This window comes from Scomber japonicus, chromosome 9, assembly GCF_027409825.1.
Source record: "Scomber japonicus isolate fScoJap1 chromosome 9, fScoJap1.pri, whole genome shotgun sequence".
NCBI lineage: Eukaryota > Metazoa > Chordata > Actinopteri > Scombriformes > Scombridae > Scomber > Scomber japonicus.
This window is the reverse complement of record NC_070586.1, coordinates 29,285,556-29,304,679: the sequence shown is the minus strand read 5'-3', so window position 1 is coordinate 29,304,679 and position 19,124 is coordinate 29,285,556. Positions and strand designations below refer to the sequence as shown.

The 19,124-nt window shown below is 40.4% G+C and overlaps 1 protein-coding gene across 1 annotated transcript in view; it reads right to left on the bottom strand.

Moving 5' to 3' along the window:
- Positions 1 to 2,762: 2,762 nt before the first annotated feature.
- si:dkeyp-14d3.1 (transmembrane protein 132C) overlaps positions 2,763 to 19,124 on the bottom strand; it is a 91,489-nt gene continuing 75,127 nt past the window's right edge. The window contains exons 5-9 of the mRNA XM_053325575.1: positions 18,790 to 18,933; positions 12,884 to 13,092; positions 8,439 to 8,712; positions 5,341 to 5,532; positions 2,763 to 3,932 (exon numbers count right to left, since the gene is read on the bottom strand). Of these exons, the coding sequence (XP_053181550.1) occupies positions 2,763 to 3,932; positions 5,341 to 5,532; positions 8,439 to 8,712; positions 12,884 to 13,092; positions 18,790 to 18,933 (1,989 nt within the window). The remainder of the gene's footprint in view (positions 3,933 to 5,340; positions 5,533 to 8,438; positions 8,713 to 12,883; positions 13,093 to 18,789; positions 18,934 to 19,124) is intronic.

Here is a 19,124-nt window from a genome sequence, read left to right as displayed (position 1 = left end):
TCACATAGGAGACACTGAAGACGCAGGACAAAAAAAAAAAAGAAGAAAAAAAAAGGAAATCAGGACACACAAGAAATAGAGACAGAGGTGAGTTCTCTCTCTCTCTCTCTCTCTCTCTCTCTCTCTCTCTCTCTCTCTCTCTCTCTCTCTCTCTCTCTCTCTCTCTCTCTCTCTATCTATCTGTCTGAAATCTACAATGCCAACAGCGCATTTTAACAATTACACTGATGTAGTGCGGATGCAGTCTTTAACAGTAAAACAGCTATTCTTTTATGAAACACAGTTTCTTAAAATTGAAAAAAAAACACTTGAAAATATTGGTTAGCTTAGTTTAGCACACAGACTGGAAACACAAGGAATCTATAAAAGAAGAAAAGGTCATTACGTCACTGTGTAGCGTTGTGTGAACTTACATTGGTGCCAAGTCTGAGAACTTTCAGTTCAGCCAATATTGAGATGAACAGGATTGCCATCTCCTCATTTATGATCTGTCATTTTAACAGATTATTACACCGGATATCAGAAGCATCAGCAATTTGTTGAATTGTAAACTAGCTAATGTATGATATAGTAGTTGATGTATCCTTAGATTTTAATTTACATTTTTTACTTAAGGATATTTACATTGCTCTGAGAGGCAAAATCAGCCAGTTGTAATAGAGCCTGCTAAAGCTCATTAATGAACATGTTACATCTTTAGACTTAAGGAAGTTTTAGAGCCCAACCAAGAAATAGTCTAGCATATAACCCATAGTAAAACCACAATGTGAATTTTTGACATTTTGTTTTATGTATAGGTTAGATTTAAAAAAAAAAGATAGGTATTCATTTGTGTGTTTTAGAGGTGATCACAGATGGATTGGGTCACTTTTGGACAGAGCTAAGCTAGCTGTTACCCTCAGTTTTTAGTCTGTGTGCTAAGCTAACAGACATAAGAAAAGAATCTTCCTATAATTGTCAGCAAATATTCTCAAATGGTTCCTTTAATGTTCTTTATTCCTATTATGACTTGTCATCTTACTATTAGTACACCGTTTATTGATTTTTTTGTTGTTAATTCAATTCTCTGGCTCAGCATGTAGTGGATCAATAGCAGCAGCACAGAAGTAGAAAAGGGAATCAGTCAACAGGCTGCTTTAACTAATTAAATAAAAGTAGAAAAAGCCACTGAACTGTAATACAGGTGTCTAGAAGATCAATGGTGACTGTTGATATCACTGAACCGATCCAATCGGCATTCCTAATTACATTCAAGCTAGTGCTACCATTTGCTGAAGTATCTTTCATCTCCCCTCACACAAGCTGATATTGTGAGCATTTCTGATTAACAATCTGATCCACACTGCAGCAACAGTTAACATAATGTGAACATCTCTCTGCTTGATGGAAAATAATAACAAAAAAAACGCCACAATCAGCCAACACCACTGTGATGATAATAACGTTCAGCGAGCAAAATGCAATTTTTCAGCCGACTGCCTTTGTTTAGGAAGTTTTCAGAGATGATTATTATTTGTGCAATTATCTGAATAATAAAAGATTCATTTCCCAAAAGAAAACCTTTCCCACCTTGCCTGTAATTATCCCTCTTTGTATCCACATGCTCCCCAAGTGGTGGCGAGCACATTACATCCCAGTTTGTCCATCAGGATGCTCTCCTGGAGGCAATGGGAAAGGGGGTTAACGAGACCTTAATTGGCATTTTCTTCAAAGCTCACAAAACTTTAAACTCAGGGGGGAAATGTCACATTACCATGTTGTCCAGTCATTTAGTTTAAAACCTCTTCCACACACTACAGTAGCGGCCATGTCAGGACCATGTTCTAATAGACAAGATGAGAGTATTAACAGCCACTGGCTTCTTCCACTAGTCATCATCAAAGAGGTATTGTTTTGTGGCTTGTGGGTAAATTGCATCTCATAAAATACTCTCGATGTAAAGATGAATGTGTAATTGGCTCCACCTCCTCAACCACATTCCTCAGCTAACTTTAACAAAATGGCATATTTATCCCTTGTGAGAAATGAATGGCCTTATGATGCTGTGGTCAATAAAAGCTGATACACACTCTTGACATTGTTGTGTATTCCTTAAATGTTATGAAAATACAATATACAGAGCAACAATACAATGCTTTGTAGGAGACTGTTCAGTATATACATAACAAGTCCTCTGCTGTGTTTAGGAGGATGAGAATGAACTGGAAAGTTATGCTTTTTTTTTTTTCACCAACTACATGCAGGAGTTTCTCTTGGCTTGCTTCGGCCTTTCCAAAACGCTTCCAAAGAGTGAGGATGTGGCGTAAGAAATTAATATCCAAAATGTTACAAAACTTCCAAAACCATTTAATGTGCACAAACATTTGGAACATCTATCTAGTCATGTTACTGTTGGTTTTAAAATCTACATGTCGTCTGGATATCACAGGTCATAGTTGCTGCTGATCAGTTCAGGGACCATTACTTGAATCTATCTAAACCCTGTAATAATAAAATGATGACAAAAGGTAATCATCTGATAAACAAATGAAACGGAAAGAACCACCTGATGTCCTCATTCATTGACATATCTTTCATTAGTGATTGACTGTCAGTCACTTGTAGCATTGTGACAGTCCTCTTAGATTTTTATGACCCTTTGGCAGTTTGGGGTGATTCTGAAGTAAATGTCCTCTTTCACCGCCCTAGGGTCAGGTTTGTATCCAGACCCACTTTCCTCTGAAAGGCATAAGGGTGAGTTTGTTACAAATGTACACAGTATATTATGCCACCTCTTTTAAAGCACTGTCATTTAACCTTTCCATGTAATTGCGCAACTCCTTGGAGTCTCCCATCTCTACATCTTGGCACACCCACTTAATGTTCTGGCTGTGGCATCCAGTCAGTGTGTTCACAGTGGGGTAGCTATTGTCTGAGGGGATGGTGGTGAATGTGGTGAACTTCACTCGCTTCCTCTTGGTAGTGGGTGAGTCTCCTTTGCTGTCCTTGGCTATGCAACCTGTGTCTGCCGCCCGGTGCACTTGGCCCTGCACGTTCTTCTGGGCTGAGCCTCCGTTCAGCAAGTGGCTGCCTTCCTCAAGCCCACTACTCGAGTCTATCATGGAGGTCTGTTCCTCCTGCTGGGGTGACAAGCTGATTTGGCTTTCTAACAGTTCTGTCTCGTTCCCCAGCCACACCCAGTCGTGGGCATGGTTCATGTTCTCTTGGCCCTCAATGGAGAACTCTTTATGGCGATATTTGAGGGTATAGGAGATGCAGTTTATGAGAAACACCAGGATAGCGAGGCAGAAGACCCCCAGCAGGGCGTACATACCGATCTCCAAATCTGTGAGTCCTCGAGCAGTCTGAATAAGGTCATCGTCCATGTTGCGACCACGGGGAAGGTCCACTTGGGCAGGAAAGTCAGCAAAGTCAATTGGTATGTTCTGACTACCATCATTTGAAAGTTTATCCCCATTGGGTCTGCGCATTATTGCACTTCTTGTGGTGGTGGCCCTCCTCAACACCCCGTCCTCCATGTCAGAGATGGAGCTCCCATAATAGTGGGTGTCAAGGCTGGTCCTGTCCTGGGAGGGTGATAGCCTACCTCTATTTTCCACATCCTCTACATCAGGGCCATAATCGCTGCCCCCTCCTCTTGAGCTGTCACTATAACCAAACTTCACCCTGACGTTACAGTTCCCTGCTGCCAAGATGCTGCGGCGCTTGAACTTCTGGCAGATCTCACAAACAGTCATCTCCACCCTGACCAGCAGGCCTTGGCCCTCTGCCTCCGTCACGATAATAGGCCATTTCCACGTGGGGTCCTGCTGTACTGTCACCACATCCTCATCTAGGGAGGTAGCTGTCAGAACAAAAAAGTCAGGATTGTACAGGTCTAGAGGAGCCACAGAGCCGTCGCTGAACTGTAGCCAGGCGCTGATCAAAGCCTCCTGCAGAAATGCACACACACAAAACAAAATGCAAGAAGAGAGAGTAAGAATGAAGGATGCAAAGACAACATGTAGCCTTGTTTAGTGGAAACAGACCATAACTATAGCTGAGATTATTAAGAAATCGCAAGGCCCCTTTGCTGGGTAGCTAGAACATCAACCAGATATAACCAAGTAATATTCTTTTTCATGTTATCAATGGCTGTTAGATTCAATGTCCATTTTGTCGATGCAGAGACTTACAGTATATGTGGAGCTTTTGAATAGTGGAATGCTGGGACGTAAGTCAAATACAAGTTCACTAAGTCATGTGGTTTTGCTAAATCGGCAGATATTCTCTTTAAGCTAAAGGGTTTGCAGATTAAAAAGATAGGCAGAAAAGATCAAACAATAACATTAAACATTGTCCATGTGAGTGAGGATTTGCAATACATAGGCATCTTAAAGCCTGCTCCTACTGCAGTTTCACAATTTGCCTTTTAATATCGCCGAAGGACAAATCCCCAGAGGCGTGCTAGTAGATCCCCACAGTGCTCTGTCCATGTGGTCTTTCCTAATTACCAACTGCTGAGGACTTAGAGTGCGTTGCTGCCTGCTTATCTTCACACTTTGCATGTAGAGATAGGGCAGATAAATGGACTTCCCCTCTATCGTCAGTTGGAGGAAGAGGGTGAAGAGCAACGTAAAGGGGCAGTTCAGAGAACGAGTGGGCTTGATAGGCAGATCAAAGGGGCCACAATGAGGGTAGCTAGGGCGAAATGAGAAAGGGAAACAAAATATGACAGCAGGGCCAAGTTTGGGCTGTAAGTCATATTTCGATACAGAAGCTGTGGTGTTGCGTTTACATGCTCTGAGATTAAGCTCCCGTTTCTATTAGCTGCCCAAGGAAACACATTCTGTCACACTCTGGCTTTCAAGCCTTGGAGTTAAGAGGGTTAGGGATGGTGTGGAACAAACAAATAGACACATGTACATAAGCACATGCACACTCACGGCTCTCTTTGATTGTAAAATTGCTCATTCAAGGGCCCTGTTAGTGTGAAATGAATCTGGAAGTCTTTTGTTTTGTAAAGCACAATATAATCAAGGCTGCAGAATGCACATTTTTGGCTTCAGCAGATATATAAAATTTTGTCTTTTATCAAACTGCAATCAAACCAATGAAGAATAATTTAACAGTGACTAAAGCTTGGAGATAATAATTAATGGTGTAAAATGAATAAACATCACTCTTGGTCTTAATCAAACCCAGCTAAATAGTGTTTGGAAATAATTACCGGTGTCGTTTTATTCAATTTTATCAGAGTGTATTTATTCATATAACTGTGATGACAAAGTGAGAGATGAGCAATAAAACAAGGCTCAATTCACACTTTACTACAAGTCTATTATATTACAGTGTCCTGACCTGTTTGGGGCTCTGCAGAACCTCCTGTGTGGTCGTGGTAGCCAGGATGGCTCTGTTGCTTCCTGGACTGAGCTGCAGGCTCATAGAAAGACCTGTGACCAGCTGGACCCCCAACTCTGTGATAGTCACTTTGTCATCCACCACTGTGATAGTCTTCTCTGCCAGTATTGAGTCTGACAAAGGAGACAACACCTAGGAGGTGCAAAAGACAGGGAAGGAAATACATTTCAGATTACAAGTGCGATATTAAAGGAAATTTAAAAGGAAAAGATGATGAATTAAATTTGTTCGCACTATCTTTCTTTAAATTTTATGATTGTTAAGCAATAACCTGTGACATTCTGGTAAGATACAATACAGATGCACATCTATTCAAAAGTTTCTCAGTATTTCTGTAGTCTTTATGAAAGCTTTTTCATTTCCTGCTCTTGACACTCCGGGTTGAGAAGGTCTTTCCCAGGAGAAATCAGCAACAAGAGCAACTATAACTGAACAGAGAAAAGAGCACTACCTATCAAAACTCAAACTTCATCAACAGAAAAGCTGAAAGCAGAATTAAGTCACCACTGGTCACGCTGCTTGATTGACAAGTGAAGTTCAATGCAAAAACATCACATCAATGAGCACTTAGCTGCGAAGATGTCACAGACTTGAAAAAGCAGATTACCACGAGTTATAGGTGATTTAAGAAAATGTCTTTGCAAGTGTTTCATCTAACATAAAAGGCTCACAAGCCTCTGCGCAATATGCAAAATGATACACAAAACCTACTTTTTATTTTATCCGTTTTCTCAGACTGTGTAGATCAAACAACAGCTCTACTTGGATGCCATCCAACCCCCATATCTCCTGTAGGTAAGAATCCATTCCCTTTGATTAATACTAGTAATCCAGAGGAGAGGGACACTTTAACCCCAAAACAGAGGCAGGAAGTCATACTGTGTTTATGATGAATGCCATCCAAGGTACAGTGTGACTTTCTCTCTGTGCATAGCCTTACAAAGGTCTCCTCATGCATCAGTCTGCAAAGTGCATGGCACAGGTAGTCACAGCTGTCAGACCTCTGCACTTGTCATGTTTTCTGGTTTGTGCTTGTTTAATCAAAGCTTGTTTTTTCCCCCTTTTTTTTGCAAAAGTGAAGACATGTCTGCACACAGACAGACAGATGAGTCTTCATATACCAGGGAGCACATCCCACGCACACGGATGTCATTAAGGCGCTGATATTCATCAAGTTATCCTGACGGGCCTGACAAACCAAAAGGCCGAGGGGGAGAGCCCACTCACTGTGGTCAGCTGCTAAGAGCCCAAAGTGCAGGCTGTGACACACCAGTAAGCACCTGTCTGCCCTAGACAAACTGTAACATTGACAGCGGCGTCTGTTACTGTCCCTGGAATAAATAATATGTTCATGTTCCTACCGTATATTATTCACCTTTCACAGCTTTGTTCTAACATTCATTTATGTTGACAAAAAGATGTACGACAGTGATGGTCAGAATTGTGTGCTACGTGGTGCTTTTACTTATAAAATATGTGTTTCATTTTCAATTAATTAAAATATTTCCAATTTGATGATATTATAACAGCAATAAAATCATTACCACAAGAGTTTTGAGCAAGTAGAGGAATTGCTACAAAACAGACCTTTGCAAAGATCACTGGTAGCCTCCACTGCCCTCTGCACTGCATTTTACATTGTGTCATGAGATTTTAGAGGAAATGAGCAGGTTAACTTTGCAACAGCAGAGCAGAAGCAGGCACTGATCTTCTGGCACAAACATGACTAAGGCTTTTAAAGATTCTCTCTCCATTTTTTTATGAAGCACAAGTAGGGGAAGGAAGGAGGACAAGTAGCTTGGACCACTGGTCAATGAGACATGAAACAACAGGATTCATTGGAAGAGTTCATTTTTAAAGTTAATTTAGGAAGCAATGGCATGAGTAGCATCATCATAGGAAAAGCCACTATAACTCGATCTAACACTCCAATTACTTCACAAATGCACTGGGTTACAAACTAAGGCTAGAAACTATTTACACCTACCTATTGAGGAAAGAATAGCTCTGATTTAATAAAATTGGTTTCTTATTTTTGTGGGTTCTATCATCATTATTAAACCATTGTACTCACCACAGTTCAACGAGGCAAAAAGGTAAGAGGTCAGACAAACAGAAAGGTTTTGATCAAGCCAAATGAATCTAATTTAAACCACTAATTCCTATAACAGTCCCTCATTGAACACGAAAACAAATGAAGTCGGTCAAAGTTGAGCAAGAAACAATGGGTAGTTTTACATTTGACCTTAGTTTTCTCTATATAATCATTTTGGCTAACCTGCATTTATTTTTATAATCTGTCTAACTGACTGACTACTCTTCATGTTGCTCTCTTACAGTATATTTATTTTTATTTTGAAGTTTCCAGATCTCAGCAATGAACCTAGGTAATACAGTTATATTATTTCTAATAGAAATGATGGTCAAAAGCATGAAAGTAAGATTTAAGTTGTAACTAATTGGAATAATCCTTTAATAATGCATTGACATTTTTAAATGTGACACACCAGGGGCCATATTCAAGAAACATCTTAAGGACTGGCTGAGTTAGGAAAATCTCAGTCAGTCCTAACTTTAAGATTCCTACGTTTGCACTTCTCAAAATATTTTAGCACTAAAAACAGCTGCCCAGTCTGAGAGAGGTCTAGAGGACTACTACTGTAAGTCACTAAGACAGCTGCTGCAGTCTATCGATCCATCAATATAATTTAATTTGTTCCTTTCACTACTGATTAATGTTTTATTCCATATTCACTGACACACTCTGATGATTTGTCAACCAATCACTGCAAACATAATGAGTAAGTTTGTTCTTGAAACATGATGTCATCTATATCAACAGGGTAAACCCTGTCCCCTTTCTTAGCTTAGGAGTTCCCTCAGTTCCTTAGTAAAAGTTGTGAGAGTCTGAATAGGGAATTTATAGCTAGGAATTTTTAGCACCAGTTAAGAAGATTCCTAATGCTAAGAAATGATACTTGTGAATGTGGCCCCATATCCTTTAAGTAGTGCCCCGTTTCAGATGACACATGGCCTACCTGGATAGTGGTCATTCCCATGTCAAGTCCCACCAGTATTTTTCTGTCCAGCAGCTGTGCAATCTGTGGGTCTTCTACCTTCAAGAAATCCCACACCAGCTCTGTGATGTCCACTTGCCAATCAGTGCCCATCATGAAGCTTGTCTGGCCTCGAGGATCCACTGTCTCAGCTACAAAATGGGTCAGGACTCTGACCATGGCGTGCTGGTACTGTAGAGTGCAGCTTCGTCCACGTCTGTCTTCGTCATCCTCGTCCTCGCTGTCCCGTGCGGACCTGGAAATTACATAACAAAACTCAGAGAGTCTTCAGCCATGCTCACAATGACAATGCTAACATGATAAATGATTGTTGAAACCATTCACTCAAACCCACAAATGGCAAGTTACTAGAGAAAGTAAAGGGCCTTATTACAACAGTGCTTTACGGTTATAGCTACATTACAGCCTAAATATGACAGCTACAGTCTAAAATAATTGTGACACTTACTGTAGATGTTAATATAGTTGTAGATGAGAAAAAAATCAGCTCTGCTTTGCTTTGATGTGTGGTTTGTGGTATTTTCAGCACCACTTTAGCTTTAACTGATCTCTGTCAAACGTACACACACAGCAACATAACTCATATAGCGATGTTTACCCATAAACTCAATGTTGTTATTAAACCACTAAGAGAGGATCAATCCCGTGCATGGCTATCATTTTTCTTCCTCAGTGTCTCTCCATGCTGGAGCACCCGGTCTAGTTTGTGAATGTGCATAGCCTACACCTCCTTACTGCTTTACTTAATAGCTTCCCTGATTGCTCTGTTGCATGCAAATCTAATTTTATTACTTTAAGCAACAAATCAGCCGACAGAGTCTCAGCTCTTTCTTGCCAGGAAAATTGCTTTGAGTATGACAAACTAGATCTAAATGGTTACAGTACCGCTGAGATATTATTACATTTCTTCCATAACAGTTTTTTTTTGTATTTTGCCTCAACAGTCAACTTTATAAAAACAACAGATAAAGCATTCTGAGATGTTGAGAAAGCAATGTTTAAAAGGTAGATCTCAGAGAATAAATACTTTTCAGTCTGACACTGCAGCACAGTTGGACGTGCTTTGTCAACAAAACTACTAATCATATACTGTACTGTAGATTTACACCCGCCCCTCTGTCTAATCACCATCATTTGTTCCCTTGTCTCTCTTTTTGTCTCACATCACATACACGCAAGCGGAAGTTGAGATCACGATAAAGACGGGCGGAGGGGGAATTAGTCTCTTAAACTGTTTTTTCTTGTGATTATCCGCTCTGCTTGTCTCCCTCTGTCTGAATCCCCTGAGAAATCCGACTGCATGCGAAACCGTGGGAATAAAGATGTTGCACGCTCTGGAGAAAAGCTGAGAGTAGAGTGAGATTTGGAGTTAAGGGCTTAAAACCTCCACAGGCAGGACCGATTTCACATGCAACTGAATGACAGCCATTCACAGAGGAAATCACTCCACTGTGGATAATGGAGGGTCACCGTAACAAACGATTCAGCATTCAACAGGGTTCAAGAGGCCAAGTGACAACAATCAAACTGTAAATGTGTTTTGAACACTATAAGTTTTAACTGAACTGAGTTGTCTTCCCAAATTTGAATACCTATTTTGGTGCCAATGCTGGTTTGCCTGAGCTGTAGTGCAGCAAAATTCTATTATCTCAAACCGAACAAGATAATGACAGACTTTGCATGTTTGTTGGATATAATTTGAATCAAAGTATTCATGCAGTCCAGGCTGGAATTAAAAAAAAAAAATCATTATCTAGTTTTTTATAGCATGACAAAATGTAGTGTAAATGTAGACACAGAAAGGAGAAATAATCAAATATTAGTTTGGTCTCAGTTCCAGTCTTGTCATTACTTACATTTTCTAACACTAGTTCACAAATGATTAAACACGGGCTTAAAATAGCAGTTCACTTGTCTCTAAACAGGCCCTGCATGATACATTTATTGCATATTCATGGCACTAATTCCCCCACTTATGATTTTTACATCATTTTCACACAGAGGTAGACTACTGTGCTGAATTTCCAGGCAATATGTCTATTTGACTTTAATTCCAGTCATTACTTTGCTTGTTTTTTCCACATGTATGGAGACTACTCACTGGGTTACCGTAGTCCAGCAAGGCTTAATTAAAGGCTGATCTTTGAATTCACATTTGAAAAAAACAAAAGAACTACCAGCTGCATAAAATATCACCCTCGCTCAGATACATTTTTCTTTCTCCGGAACAGACTAACAAGGTTTGTGATTCATGAATTTGTGATCAAACATTCATTTTTCTTTTCCTTTCATACATTGCTGTTCTCTATTGTCTCAACACTTTCTCTCCACTCATTTACATATTATACGCAGAGGAGAAAATATCTCTCACTGATTCCGATCATCACCATCTTCTAATTGTTCCAGTGGCAGTAATTGAAAGTTCCTCACCAATACTTGCTTTGGTTAACACCTTACTGTGATTGTTTTGGATGTAAATAGAACATTCACAGTCAATAAATTGACAAATGACACTAATGCTACCTGAATACCTATACTGACATATTGACTGAATTAGTCTTTAAACAGTATATCTATAAACACACTTATGCAGGTATTAGTCAGGTGTAATGGATTCATCTGTAAACAAGCTGATAGTGAAGTCCACCCATTTTAGCATCAGTGCAAATCTGATATGCCAGTGCTTGTGCAGCCATCTCAAAATCTAATCTAAGGTTAATCTAATAAACAAATCACACTCAGTGCCGAAAAGAACCTGCTTCACAAAGCAATTTTTCTTTCCGCTTCATTCACTTTCAAGCCCGGTTTTGACTTCAGAGGAGATGCTGCATATTAAATGTGTCGTGCTTATTTTTGTTTTTGCATTTTATTTTCTGCTACAATGACATGACGAAGGTCATTTGGACAGAAATAGGTGGTGCTGCTTCTATATATACAGAAGCAGCTCTGACAATAGTTGATTTTTAAACATTTTTTATTGTTTAATTCTTGTAGGGAATTCAAATACAGCTGTGTGTTTTACAGTAGAAAGAGAACACTCACGTGGGTTGTCTTAAACTCTGCCTGCACTAAAGACAGGGAATCAAAAATAACTGCAGGATGCAAATTTATTAAACACTATAAAAAAACCCTCAATATAGGCTGCAGAGAAGTGTTAAAGGTGCATGCCTGAGTACTACGCCTACACTGAAGTTTGCTGTCTGCGAAGGCTTATCTTGTCCCTGTTTTGACAAGGCTTAGGGTGGGAAGAGGTGAGGCATACAGGCAGTATCAGTCACACTGTGTGAGAAGTGCTTTTGCAACTATCCCACTAACAGGCCTGATGTCTCTTTATTTCTCTCTCTCCCCGTCAGTGTGGCCATGACTTGCCAGCCTGGCTGATGGAGGAAGGTCGTGGCTTATTGACAGTGGACCGATGCCTGCTCTCAACAACAGACATAGTGCTACTTTGCAAGGTCATGCCTGTTATCCCCTGATTAACCAAGACGGGATGAAGACAGGGAAAGCAAAGCTCTGTGCAGCTCATCAGCAGTGGTGCTGGCGTCAACAATGACAACACAACTCTGCTGTCCCTGCTGATAAAGGCATACGAGCATGCAGTTGGGAGAGTAACATCCTCGACAAGCCATGGCATTAGTCGGATGCTGTACCTCTGTCACTCAAAATAAGAGGAGAACAGGGATAATTAGAGCAGCCACACTGGTGTGTGGGATGAGTCCAAGTCCAACCTCAACACTTTTCCAGAAGTAATTACTACAGGTAGGCTGATTGCTGCGCCATCAATTGATGGATTTCAACAATTGCAGAGTAGCACTGCACAGCGGTGTTGGCAGAGGTGCTGCTACTGATGAGGCCCCGGGGGAGAAGTCTGACCTCCAGACAGCTCTAATAATGTTCTGTCCTACTGATGACTAAGAGGTGCAATGGCAGGCTCAGTCATAATGACAAGCTGTATTGCACAGGTCAGCCATTTTGTTATCAGCCTTGACCTGTCAGTAGGACTGAAGCTGGAAAGAGACAGGTGGAGTGATGTTCAGTCACACGTCTCATCATTATCTTATCTAAGCCTGCCATGATTCACATCGAGTACATTGCCTGGAATAAAGGTTCATTATTCATTACCCTATTAAACCAAGCTGCTGCAAAGGTGGGCAAAGTGCTCTGACCATTATTCATAAGCAGCAATGACAGGAGAATCTAGAAGCACAAAATGTTTTTCTATGGCAAAAGTGCAAGAAACCAGTGAATAAGCAACAGTACACCTCATAACTGAGTTTGTTAAAGGGTCAACCTTTTTAATGTGGTCAAATGGATGAAATACTTTTTTGTTTAACTCTTTGTTCAGTGGGTAAGTAGGATACACAGACACAAAGGCCTCTTACTAACAGACCCATGCAGTACTGTACCTTTGGCTGCTGGCCATAATGGGCACCCTCCACCCTTTGATCTGGCTTAGCTCTGTGTCTGACACCTCAATCTGCAGGGGGAGTCGAGGGATCCACACGTTGAGCTCCAGCTGAGCACTCAGGTACCCATAGGTGAAGTTCACCATCATCTTCACTTTGCCCTTCATCTCCTTGCCATTGACGAAAACGTAGTCACACCTGTCTGACACCTGCGTAGGAGGAGAGGGAAGGTTAAGAGAGATGGCATTTAAGTTGAGCTCTCAAGACAGTTGCACTAGATGACCTCACATTGAATTACACTGTGCCAAATGTACAGTGTACACAGCGGGCCAGACCCTCCAAGTTGATTATAAGGCTTTACACTTCTGAGCTTGCCACTGATACAGTATTGTTTTAACTAGTTTGAACAAGATGAAAGGTCCCCAATCTGCTCCACATTCAAGAAAAGAGGGAGGAGGGCAGCAAGGACATCTTTGAACCTGAGGGAAAACAGGTTGTGGTCTGCCTCCTCTATTACAGTCCTGCCTATAGCTAAAAGAAGAACCAACAGATGGAAACTAGTAAAAGGAGAGCAGCTGTCTCTTAAAAACATGACCAAACTAGAAGTAATCTGTTTTATAAATTGCTTTAGAAAGAGAATGACTGGGCCAATTTTGTGCTATCCAAAGACACAACTCTTTGTAGCATTGACTTATTCTCTTTAAAGCCCCCTGTGTGATTCTTTTTTATTTTTTTCTCACTTCTACCAGTGTTTGATCAATACCCAGAATTCTCTGGCTCTCTGTCTCTTTAAAATAATAGTCATAATCATGGCCTAACCCCAGATTCAGTGTATTCTTCGCTATTTCATTGTGTTTCATGAAAGTTAACTGTAACATTTTGGTTGCCTAAAAAAGTCTTGTTCAATGTCTGCTTTTAAATGACCCTCAAAGGAGTTGGATGTTGGTTTTAAGCCTGTATAACTTTAGTGGTCGGCAGAGAATACTGGCAGTAGAGGGCATTTCTGTCTCTGCAATGGAATCAACAAATCTGTTATATAGCTACCTCACACAAGGAGAAATATGGGCGGTTTGGACAACAAGAAGCAATTAATTCTGGTACGGCAACACCTGGAATTATACAATAAGAGCTTGAAATCCTAAAGAGGATTTTGGGGACGTTTTTGAGAGTATTTAACATCAATTTTGTGTTTGCAATAGAATATTATGAGAAATAGCTACATGCATTACTAAAATGATTACATAAAATAATAGACATGAAATTATTTAATTAAATGTATTTTATTCCATTCTTTGTAAACAATACAACATCACCATAGCAACATATCATCATGCACGTTTAGTTTTGCCATCCTGCCATTCTGTCAGACTGTTTGTTTTTCCTATGCTGTCCAGAAGGTGTTGTCCATCTGCCATCTACCGTCTGCCTGAACCCATGTGAACACAGCATTAAACACAGATGCCCTGTTTTTTTCTTTCTTGGGCACTTTGTCAATCCTATTGATCCCATCATGTAGTAGACTGCCACAGCTGGAACAAGATGGAATTAGATGGTCTGCGAAAATATTTTTTTTTCTACTCCCAAGTTATTTCTCCACAGCAAGATAAAACCATAAACAGCCATTCATCATGAAGCAGGATATCCTCTGTGACCAGGAAGAAAACTTTGTGTGTGTGACAGATTCTATAGCTTTGTGCTGCTACCACTTCAGCACCACCTCTAGAGTGGAGCCAGCAGGAGACTTTTCATGGAAATTCAACTTGGCTGGTTTTGTATATATAAAAAACAGATATTTGCAGATTTCCTGCACTGGCTCTGCAGTGGAGGTCCTTGAAACCAGTTTGTGATGTTGCCAAAGTCCTACCAGTTAATCCCTGCTTACATTCATTGTGAACATCTGGTGTACTTCTTTTCAGTCCAGTGTCCCCAGCAGTTGTGTCCATGTAGAGGTTGTGCTCTGCCACAGATCTCTTATTAAAGTTCACCTTACTATAAATTGTAACCATGATCATTCTTGAACTACAACCATTGTCTTTCCCCAACCAGTAGTGGAACAAGTACTCCTGTTTATTATTTCATTTCCTCTTTCACTATAACTTAAATATGAAGGATCTACCACAATTCTGTACATGCCACCATTATTGATAAGGGTACATTGGAACAAAAGGTCTTTCATCTTTATCTGACAAAAGCAGTGCATTTATGTTTCTACACTGGCCTGAGCCCTAGACAAGAATCCCTTGAAAACCCCTGTGAGAAAGCTGAAAAACATGCTGCAGGGCATCCTTCAAGGCTACAGCCAACCATCACAGAACTTATGTTAGGGACTGCACAAACTCTGCATCCTCAAGTAGATGCATGCAGGATCAATGGATATTTGCTCAATGTTATTAGCGCAGAACATAGTAGCACCTTGCTCACGCACTAGCGCCGCACATCACCGCAGCATAATGTGGACTGACAGAGTTGCTTAATGAAGCTTTTGAACATGTCTTCAAGGGCGGTGTCGCTCCCCTGGCTACAGTCAGTCATGGAGCAGATTGGGTGCTGTCAGGGCTCCCAGTGTGAGAGTGTGTTTAAACTGATAAAGATGTCAGAGCAGTCCCTGCTCCTTATCAGCCCTCATTGTTTGGCTCTTTCTCTCTCACTACACTCACTTCAGTCTGCTGAGACTGAAGTGCCTTTGACAGCCCCTTCATTTTCGACTTTTCTCGCAAGTTGCGGCTCTGCAACCTGTCCACACAAGCATTAGATTGCCAGCTAGATAACACCTGACTGGCTCTATGTGAGACTCATTGATCCTATCTAGTAGTGATATGAATGGTCAATAAAATGCAGGTAACATATATGTTTATCCTACCAGCATTATTTGTCTTGCCACAGCTCCATGATGTTATAGTTTACCCTTATTTGTGGGAAGAAAAGAATGTGTAAATGAGTGTGGGATTTATTAGCATACAGCTCAGCTACAGTAAGTCTGTCTCATGACAGAGAAATGAACAGCCTGCCGGCATTTCTTCTATCTATTTCCAACAACATTCTAAGCAGCAACAATTATGGATAACATGGCAGTTGATGTCCAGCCATCCCAATACATTATACTGACATGCTTACACCCTGGATGACATAGCTCCAAATACATTTTTAACATACAAAGACACTACTACTTAAACAGTGGCCCCTTTAACCCCTCATATACCCTCCCAGCAGGACGTGTGTTGTGGCAGACTCAGAATGGAACTGTCTCTGTGAATTAAACACTCTCTATCAGTCTGATTCACAAAGTATCATAAACGTCCAGGAGGATCTACTGCCACATTAATCAGACACATTAGGCAGCTAACGGGAGAATACTTACAGAGGACATTAAGGCTGTCTCTGGATCGAGCCCAGGAAATTAACAACTCACCAGACAGATACAATCCACGGCAGATATGAGCGATGGGAGTAGGGAGCATAAAGGTAGGATAAGCCCATCTCTGGCTTGTACACAGAGTTGGTTTGACAGAAGCAATTAAGCCACTCGCACTCTTCTGCCTAAGCAACACCGCTCACTCAAGTGCAAGGAGAAAGTCTGTACATATAGCTCTGCTCTATGGCTGCAGCTGTTATAAAAGCCTACTCATAGCATCACCTGAGTAGCTACAGTTCATAGCATGGAGAGTATTAAGTTAGAATATGGAAGCATATTTTTAAAGCTGTTTTTTTGCCATTTGGATGCAACAGAAACAACTGATGTAGCGAACTTGTTAGACTACATTTGCCTATTTACACATATAGCACAGCAGATACGGAGCAAGATTAGTATTTTTATGGAGTTCTGTTACTTACCACCTGGTGAGTATAGTCCCAATATTCATTATTTTTCTGTTGCTCCATTTTTTGGTCTTTAGGTAAAAGCTAAATACTCCACTATGTCCAGTTAGTTGTCAACTTTGTCTGTCTTCTGTTTGGTGCTAGAAAGATACTATACACTTTTTCTCTGAAAGCAATGACCCAAAACATTAAAGTTGCGGGCTATTAAACCAAAACAATGAGGTTATAGGATCGACAGCATGTCTTTGGATCCATTGTTAATACACAAATGTTTATAATTACCACCTTAAATCTTCAAAAATGGAATCATAACATTCTGCTGCGACATGTGTAGCTGTGTCATCAGTATAGAAGTATAGCAGATGAAGTATTTGATTGTACCATCCTTCCAGACCTATTGTAAATCACCCACTGCCAACTCACTTTATGCAGTGAACCAGACATTATGCATTAGCCTTGACTGAACTACCAAAACTATAAATCCAGAAAGAGCCACATGTGCATGCAAACTATTGAAGGCAGATCCTTTTGTCTGTCTATACTTGTCAAACATAATTTGCTTAAAGGAACAGTGTGTAAGATTTAATGGCATCTAGTGGAGAGGTAGCAGATTGCAACCAACTGAATACCCCTCCCCCATACTTATAAGTATTAAATTCCATTTATGCCAAGTTGGTTCTTATAGAAGCTAATAAATTCTACACACTACAGTACAAGCAAGAAAAATCTACAAAGAAGTTGAAAGAAAAAAAATGTGACCTGGGGTATTTTCTTTCAAATTCACTGCAATTATAAGACCACAAATGAGTACAAGCAACAGTTCATGCACACAGTGATTCATTATTCAGGTGAAATGTCACTCTGTGTTTAGTTATTGCTAATTCCCCTGGTCAAAATTAGATAAATTAGGCATGTTTACCTACATGATCGCAGGAGGCTATGTTTAGAAAAGAACCAGGTTACCTTCTCTGAGTGAGCTATGAGCAGGCAGGACGAATACTCTCACCTAGAGATCCCACAGGCAGACGTCTTTGACTGCAATTTAATTTCCCTCTGGAATTCACTTAACCATCTCAAACTCACATATTGGACATGATAAAGTGGATCGAAGTGGCAAGAAATCCTCCACTACTTCAGCTTTTGATTTTGTTTCATTAGAGCTTATTAGTGTACATTACTCGAGTTTGATTTGCTTCGTCTTTCCATCTTCTCTGATTGTCAAACAGGAAAACATTAGAGTGAGCCCTCTCCACAGCTGGGTGCCGTTTCTAGACACTGTGGAACATCTCAACCACTTATCGGAAACAGACCACAACCAGATAGTGTCTTTAATCTTTCAGGATTTTTTTCTTGAGCCCTTCAATACATGATTAAAGAATTATTTGAATACTGCTCGAGAGTTCTTGCACTAGGCAAAGTCATTGCTGCCAGGGCTCGACTCTATCACTGTAAGGGACTTTCTATTCTGTAGTGCCTTGTGTCCCAGGTTTGAAAGGGGATCTAAAAATAAAACTTGAGCAACCTGTCAGCAGTCGCTGCATATCAAACACACACTTTCATGTTGTTTGCTGGTGTTTGTTTATCCTTTCTGAAAGATTTATATAGATATGCTAAATATAGAAAAACTTCTCATCTGTAGCTTTAAAAAAAAATCATTGCTGTCACATAAGCTTTAATGTAGTGTCTGTTATGCTTCACAATGCTTGGATAGTGTCAGTCATCAAATGCACATATATTCAGTTTGATTAACTAGGTATTGCATTTGAGTTGCCCTATTATAATGGGGATAGACTTGGGAACCGTCAGCAGTCAATTTCTTTAAATGGACTGTGCAGATAATTTATTTGCATTTAAATTAATTAGGCAAATACATGTGCACACTATGGGTCCTTCCACATGAGTCTGATGAGAAAAAGCCCTTTAAATTCTGAATCACTTGTGCCTAACTATATTTACATGATCGTATCTGCATGTGGAACTACTAATGTGGAAGCCTCGTGCCAAAAAAAAGTCAACAAAAATCTATTTGAGGCCCGCCGATGGCATGCTATGTTTTCATGATTTCTTCTTCAACAGTTCATCTTACTGACCTTGACCACGTCTTCATCTGTAGAGCGACACTTGACTGCTTCGGAGACATCAGTAACAGAGGCATCTATTCCAATGGTCACCACCTTTACAGGGACAGCCACTGTTTTCCCAGTCAGCACGGCGGTGTTCAAAATCTCAGAATCCTACAGACAGAAAGAGAGAGAGAGAGAGAGAGAGAGAGAGAGAGAGAGAGAGAGAGAGAGAGAGAGAGAGAGAGAGAGAGAGAGAGAGAGAAGGAGATCAGCACAACACTGGTCAAATGCCTGGCAGGCCTGCAATCCATCCAATAACTGACCATCAGTAATGATAAACTCAGAAAGAATAGGAAAAGTAC